Source organism: Lepisosteus platostomus, chromosome 8 (genome assembly GCF_059453375.1).
Source record: "Lepisosteus platostomus isolate fLepPlt1 chromosome 8, fLepPlt1.hap1, whole genome shotgun sequence".
NCBI classification, from domain to species: Eukaryota; Metazoa; Chordata; class Actinopteri; order Semionotiformes; family Lepisosteidae; genus Lepisosteus; species Lepisosteus platostomus.
The window spans coordinates 42,533,768-42,541,354 of NC_142618.1; the positions used below are offsets into that span (position 1 = coordinate 42,533,768).

The 7,587-nt window shown below is 42.8% G+C and overlaps 1 protein-coding gene across 1 annotated transcript; it reads right to left on the minus strand.

Moving 5' to 3' along the window:
* Positions 1-1,283: 1,283 nt before the first annotated feature.
* mycb (MYC proto-oncogene, bHLH transcription factor b) lies at positions 1,284-6,983 on the minus strand. Its single transcript, XM_088643506.1, has 3 exons — positions 6,737-6,983; positions 5,605-6,256; positions 1,284-5,046 (listed from the first exon to the last, which is right to left on the minus strand). Exons 2-3 carry the CDS (start codon positions 6,245-6,247, stop codon positions 4,490-4,492), a joined length of 1,200 nt encoding a protein of 399 aa, XP_088499632.1. The 5' UTR covers positions 6,248-6,256; positions 6,737-6,983; the 3' UTR covers positions 1,284-4,489.
* Positions 6,984-7,587: the final 604 nt, after the last annotated feature.

The window sequence follows — 7,587 nt, forward strand, 5'->3', positions numbered from 1 at the left end:
TGTAGAGAGGGAAAAACTTTCCTCACGATTTTGAGGTTACGTAATAATGTTGTGGTGGCTGAGAGGGAAAGTACGCTTCCTATGACAGCACACTCATATCAGAACAAGACACCTGAGCGAAACTTTCAGAAAAAGTGTTTGAAGAATGGAAAGACAATTTTACTCCCTAACTTCCCATTTCTTCAGTGGAAGAAATTACTTAATTCAACCGAGGTGTAGTAAGTGTGCGTGAAATGGGTGTAATAAACAAATACCGTTCTTCCACTGTAAAAAAGTAGGTAACGCTATAAGATTGGACAACAGCCCAGGCTGGGTCTGACATTTTCGAACACTGAAGAGAAAACAAATAATGCCAAGATAAAAAAGGGGGAGGGGGAAAAAGCAAAATCTACGTACAGTAGAAGCAAAAAGTATGTAGAGAATTGGAATGTAATGAATATTACCTGAGTTGTATAACAAGGGAACGTTGGATCTTCCCTCAGGCGGCCTGCCTACAAACAGTCCCCTCATAAATACCCTGCAGTTTGTTCTTTGAAGATACTGAAGTACAGTAGGCCTCAGGCATTCAAGGGAGAGTAAAATGGAATACAGCCCAAGCTACATCAGTTTGTATATATTAAATACATTAACTTCTCAAAAGAAAAGGTGCACCTATCACATAGAAAAGAAAGCAGCCCTAATGTATACTGCAAGCAAGATTTATTGTCAGCGGCTGTTTCATTGTCTTTTCATTGTTTACCTTGAAAAGCCATTACACATCCTCCACTATTTACTTGTGGAATTATTCTATAAGTACCCTGTTCCAGTTAAGAGTATAAAAAGGGTTACAAACAGGTGGAAATTTCCACCCATCTGTCCCTTTTCATAGTTCATAGCATATTGATCCTTCCCAGTTAACTCATTTTAAATTATAACCAATGGTTTTGATATAACAATTAGCCTGAAAAGGACAGAACCAGTATGTCTAAAAAAAAACCTATCAGTTGATCTTAGGAAACACATTGTGAAATATTTATTGCAGAGAAAATAAGCTTGAGGCAAGCTTCTAAAGGTTTTTGATGCTGAGATACTCTAAATTGTAAAGAATTTATAAACCAATGGCATAATTAACAGAGGTAGCAATTCAGAGAAAAAAAAAGATGAAAGAATTGATTTTCTCATTGCACTGATCTGAAGAAGAGCAGATACCACTGAAACTAACATAGCACTGAATAACCACAACACAGATTGGAGATTTGTGACTCTTGCATTGTTACACAAATGAAAACACTATCAACAAGAAGTAGAATCAACTATTTTATTGGGCATGGAAACCTTTTACTACATTGTATTCCACCCGCAGACATTCTCAACCATTACATATGAAAGTGACAAAATGAACTTGAAATTAGGGTAATTTTACAGGTGGTATTGTAGATTAAGGTATTATGAAATACTGGACCACAAAGTAAGAAAGCTTCCTTTCCAAAAAGAAAATGGCCCTGAGCTCACTTGTATAAGGGTAGTCACTGAATTAGCAAGAAATGCCAGAGGATAAGAAACAAAAGCAGCAGTATTTCTGCCTTCCTTTTCATGAAACAATTAAAATGGGGTCTAGGAGACCATGGAGGTTGCTCTATAAAACACTATTGCCTGGCACTTTACAAATTAGTAACTTAAAGGGTTAAATCCCTGACCAAACAGTTTTTGGAAATGTTAGTTTAAAAAAACCACAGACTTCACAAACCCAAAGTCTAATCTTTACACCCTTTTTACGGACTGTGGAGACAGTGAATTGTCATTTCATTTGACAAATAAAAGTCTGAAGACACTATGATCTAATAATTTTAGGAGCCAGCTCAGATGAATACACGAAAGGAAGGCTCAGTACAAAGCAGAAATAAATCATCATGAAGAGACCATAGGTTTCAGACTTCTTATGGTCTACAGCAAGGTCATTTCAACATATATTTATACCTCAGAGAAAATGGTATGCCGCAACACTGCCTAATGACTTTCCAAATTATGATTAAAAACCGCAAGCAAGCTACAGATTTCAAAGTGTAGCAATCATTTTCATTTTCTTCTCAGGACATTAATTGTTTTGGATATCATATTTATTAACCAGAAAGACAAAACTCTTTTTTGCAGAACATTGCGGAATTCTTAAATAATTGTTTCTCACATTATAGTTTAGTTTAGAGCACTGCTCACGTTAACTAGAAAAAAAAATGAACCCCTAAATTTTCTAGGATTTTAACAAACTGTCAAGATTCACCTGATGTAGAATTCTGACATTCTGCAATCCCTGGTCCCAAAAGTGAAAAAATGACAAAAGGAGGCTACATGAACGTATTGTTTCACAAGGCGTTGAAACAATTTCACTACATAATTCCACTGTTTGCACCAGTAAATATCCAAAGATTAAGCTACAAGTGATTCACAAGGAACCTACACTTTTTCCTTTTTACCTAATTTCACTGAGGAAATTTGCTAACCAGTTTTCACTTCCAGGAAAGTGAAGGTTTCATAGAAGGAATAAACAAAAAACTGTATTTGGTAAGATTGAGGAGACCATTTCCATAGGCTTTTAAAAAAAAAAAACCTTCTAAAGCTTCAGACTAGTCAGAACGATGGAAGGTATTTTACCAGAAGCACTTTTCAACATCTCACTCTAACCAGTACTTGACCTTTAAAAACCTTTATAAGACTATTTCCAAAACAAAGTTACTGATGGGTAAAAGCCTAACGGTGATGCCGCACACTGTGATGTTGTACCACACCCAGACTGAGGAATGTCCCAAAATAAACAGCCACTGTATCAACAGGCCACATCTTTGCCTCAAGTTAAGGTTATAAAAGCCATAAACATTCATTTTTAGTAAGTCACTAGCAGTCATGAGACAATCTGCACGAGACCTGCAATTCCAAGTAGCCACTGAATAATGCCACATTTTAATCTCAATGACCTTAATTCAAAGCATAAATCAAAGTATACATTCACTGCTTTGTGAAGTGCCACACGTTTCTTTAAACCTATAGAAGACAATTCCTTCATACGCATTGCAAAGCAAATACATCCAAGGAACGTTACCAACTATGCATTATTGCATAATACTTCAAAGGCAGCCTACAAGGTGATATTACAGTGCTTTCAATAACCTTAGAAACAAGCCTGCAATTCACAAGACAGATAAAACATTAAAAACTGACTTTCAAAATCAGAGAGTAATGCCAACTTGGTAGCGCCCCTTAAACTAAACGTACTTACTGTGAAATACCTGAAGAAAATGCATTCAGTAAGCTAAAAAACGATTGCGGCACTTTCCACTGTTATAGTGAATTTAATGCTGGACATCTCGGAAAGCCTAAATTTAAAATGCTTTTCCAATACAAAAGGCACCAGGAAGAGAGGAGCACATCCAGTTGCTGAGACACAACTAAAGTGTGTGTGCGTATGAGTGTGAGCTACGCTACAGAGGACACTTGCATTCCTAAAACACATGGAAGTCTGCCGATTTGAATGTAAGGGAGGGCTCTTCAAGGCCGTTCCCAGAGGACTGGACTGCTCTCGACCCTTATGAGTTCAGTTTATGGCTTTACAATGGTTTTGAGGTACGTGTCAATAAAATCAGTGCAGAAGCTTTGAAATTAAGGTTAGTGTCCCTACTTATAGTAGAATCTACCACCTTAAAAAGGTTGCAGGTAACTAGAGATGAAACTACATCCCTTCAGGAACTTGAACTTTGTAAAAGGAGGGAAAGGGAGGCAGGATGATGCAGCAGTGCCAGGAGATCATATTCTTAAAACTATTCATGACGGCTACAAATCCCGTGAATACCGATACTTGCGCTCAAGTGGATTATGTACAGTACGACTTTTGCTCCTGGACTATAAAGCAGTTTTACCGTTTGATCTACATTGCAAAGCGCTGCAACCTTCCGAAGCAGGACGTCCCAAACCAGTCAGTGAAGGGAAAGATTTCTAAGCAGTGGAAAAGGCAAAGGGAAACTTGGAAAACCAAAAAGGTGTACAATTAAAACCAAGCAAATCACTTCAAGGTTCATAAAGACATGTATTTAAATAAGATTCAGAATCAAAAGAACAATTATGGCACAAGCCACATGCTGTCTAATGAAACCAACCCCAAGTATTCTAGTCTGCAAATTTTGCAGATGGCTTACATAAAAAAAAACATTTCAAGAAAATGTTTATTTATATAGAAATTTTTTTTACATGATTTTATTTTTTTTAAGAAAAATATTACTTAAAAACAATTTGTAATTAAAAAAAAAAAACCTCCTCTCCACATCAGCTGAGGCAGTTTAACTTTTGGCAGAACCTCTTCAAAGATCTCCACCAAGGTTGTGTAGTTTGGACTCCCTCCTCTATTCCCCTCCTCCCGCCCCCCCCAAAGTCTTGAATTGTTGCATTTACATGCAATAGATAATACACAGCAGTCCTTCTAACATATAAAACACTAAACTGTCCTGAGTCCTTTTATAAGGTCTTATATATGAGGGCTTCTGAGCTGTGCAAGCCTGTGTTTCAACTGTTCACTTTTTCTCCTTAATTGTTCCTTCAGGGAAATGAGTCTCTGTTCATCTGCTTGCATGCTGAAGATGCATTCAGTTGCCTTTTTGAGGATCACAACTTTGGGTGCCTTTTCATTGTTCGCTACCTCGGGTATCTCGTCCCTCAATGCAAAGAAGCTCAGTTTGAGCTCATTCCGCCTCTGCCGCTCCAGAACATTGTGAGTCCGCCTCTTGTCATTGTCTTCTGTATCCGATGTCCTGGGACTCGTGCACTTGCGGTTGTTGCTGATTTGTTTGAGGACCCTGGTACTGGTTTCCAGCTTTATCCTCTTCACAGCCGGTTGCTCGTGCCTGGTCGAGGGGGGGGCCGCGTAATTGTGTTGGTGAATGGGGACGTGACACCTCTTCAGCACCAAGGGACTGTGGTGAGGTCTGTGGGACACGCCGGACTCGCTGCTTTCCGATCGCTTGATGCTGTGCCTCTTCTCCACCGTCACCACGTCGATTTCTTCGTCATCTTCCTCGTTGTCTTCTGCAAATGAACGAACAAAAGGGTTTTTAACCACAGGGAGACTCCGGCCACCAGCCCATTTTCATGAGGATTACGATCACACCTTTAAACACGCTTTGAAGTCGGCATTCCTCCCCTCCGCCCCTCCTCCTCATCAGCTGATACTCCCCAACACTGAACTCTACCCTGCACTTCAGCGTTATGGCTAAAAACAACATCTTATGCAACTACCCATGACAGGGCAAACCGTTTGCAAATGTAACACGTTGTATTTCTTTAGCACAAAGGGCACCGGCTTCTCTGGAGAGCGTGGTACGCCTGCAAGGATCAAATTCGGGTGTCCCCGTTCACAACGAAGCACCTACACCCCGTCACCCGATAGAAAAATGCCTCGTTTCACTTCACTACCCCGGCTACATAGCGGCTTCATACGGTACACCCCGCAGGCTGCCTATCACGACTTCGTCACTACAGGTTTAAATCCCCCCTGCCTCCACTCCCCGAGAAGACAGCCTTTTCTAAACGTCTTTTCACCGGTCATTTACAAATTCAAAATGATCGACGCCCAGCGCGTCTCACCTGAGTCGCTGCCGCTGCTGCTGCTGCCGCTCGAGCTGCTCGTGCCCGGCGGCGTGTCCAGAGACGAGGGCAGCGTCAAGGTGCCGCCGGCTTTGGGGCTCTCGCTCATATGATACGGGAACACAACGGAGGGGTCAATGCATTCCGACGCGGAGGTATTGAGGTCCTGCAAGTAGGTGGCGTTCAATTTATTGCCCGGAATCTCGCAGGCTGCCTCCTTCCGAGCAGCCTGCAGGGACGCCAGCCGCTCCGACACCACCTTCTCCAGCTTGGCGGCCGCCGAGAAGCCGCTCCACATGCAGTCCTGGATGATGATGGACTTGAGGAAGGACTGGGAGTAGTCCGCGTCGCAGATGAAACTCTGGCTGACCACGTCGTCCCCCAGAAACTCGGTCACCATCTCCAGCTGGTCGGCGGTGGAAGGGACGAGGCTGGAGAGAGAGGGTCGCCGGCTCGGGGAGAGGGGAGGAGTGGGGAGCAGCTCAAATTTCTTCCAGATGTCTTCGCTGGGAGCCGGGGGCTGAAGCTGGCTGTGCTGCTGCTGGTAGAAATCCTCGTCATCGTTGTCAATGTAGAAATAAGGCTGGATGGAGTCGTAGTCGTAGTCGTAATTTTTACTCGATAGGCTGGAATTCAGCGGCATCGTGGCTGCCTGCGAAGGAAGAAAAAAAATGTGAAAAAAATGTATATAAAAAGCGATTCGATCTATCCCTATAGGCTCCCAGTCTAAAGCAGAGGTTGCCGTCCTAAAATACCACTCAAGTTATTAAAAGTACGAGCCTTAAGATATAATAGGCAACAGTTAAATACTACAAGTCACCCAGATGTGATGTTAAAGTGCCAAGTTGCAAGGAGAAACCCCTCTAGCTGCGCAAGACGGCATGCCAAAAAAGCAGCTGATTCCTCAGCTAAGAAGTCAGCCGGCATTTAAAAAAAAAAGTCACACTGACAAGCTACTCAGACGTCCCCTTTTTAAAAAGCGATCCCACGATGTAGCAAGAAGCACAACCGCATTATCAGATGCAAGATTATTATAGCACGTATATCGATAAGGGGGTGGGGACGCAAAAGTTTTCTAAATCGCCGTTCAATGCGCCTTAAAAAGAAACAAAAACCCTAAGACGCTGCTTACCGGGAACGAAAACGGGGAGGAGGGGGGGAGACCAACAAAAAAAAGCAACCGGGACCAGCTAAAAGTGTCTGAGCCCAGCCGGTATGCGCCAAATGCAAGTGAAAGCGGTATTCCAGAGTGGGAGTCTCCAGCCGCGCGGCTCCGCAAGCGCTCGCTCCTGTCTGTCTGGCTCTGTCAGTGGGTCAGCCGCACGCGGGCAGGGGGCTCTGCGCCACAGCTCGTCATTCACTCACTCTACGATAACGAGCGGCTGCTCCCGCGAGTTTTAATACTGCCGCTGCCTCACCACGGCCAGTATCCCTCCGCCGCTCACCGCTTTCGCGCCAAATTAGACGTACGCAGAAAGGACGGGTTCTCGCCCCTCTCTTTTGGCGGGGTACCCCTAAAATCACAGGCGAGGCAGAGGCGGCGTGAAGGGGCTTCTGACTTTCCGAGCCCCCGGGGTTCGTTTTTAAAACGGGGTCGTGAGTTTTTCCTGGGACTACTTTACGGGAGTTGTAGAAACGCTACGAATGGCTGCACACACCGCAGGCATAAATAAGTCGGGCTGCTGGTAGCAGTTCTGTGTGAAAAGTGGTGGAGTGAACTGTGTTTTTTACATTTTAGGGTTATAGGTTCCTCCCAATACAATTTAAGAATATCTATTGTAGAAATTAAGACATATTTCAACTGCTTACACATCTTCACGTGTACGTTCTACCAATTTCATTCTGAATTGTGAATTAAAGGATTGAATTTGACGTGTTATTTATTGGCTGGATGTATATAGCGCCTTTCAATCCAGAGCATTTTTAGCAAAATACCTGATATTTCTTGATCGTAACCTGCACCAACATGCAACTGCATTGCGC

Excerpts from the sequence above, each read along its gene's own strand:
- mycb (XM_088643506.1), bottom strand. The coding sequence starts at position 6,247 with ATGCCGCTGAATTCCAGCCTATCGAGTAAAAATTACGACTACGACTAC. Across the intron at positions 5,047-5,604 it reads CAGCAGCGGCAGCGACTCAG|AAGACAACGAGGAAGATGAC; the intron begins GTGAGACGCGCT and ends GTTCATTTGCAG.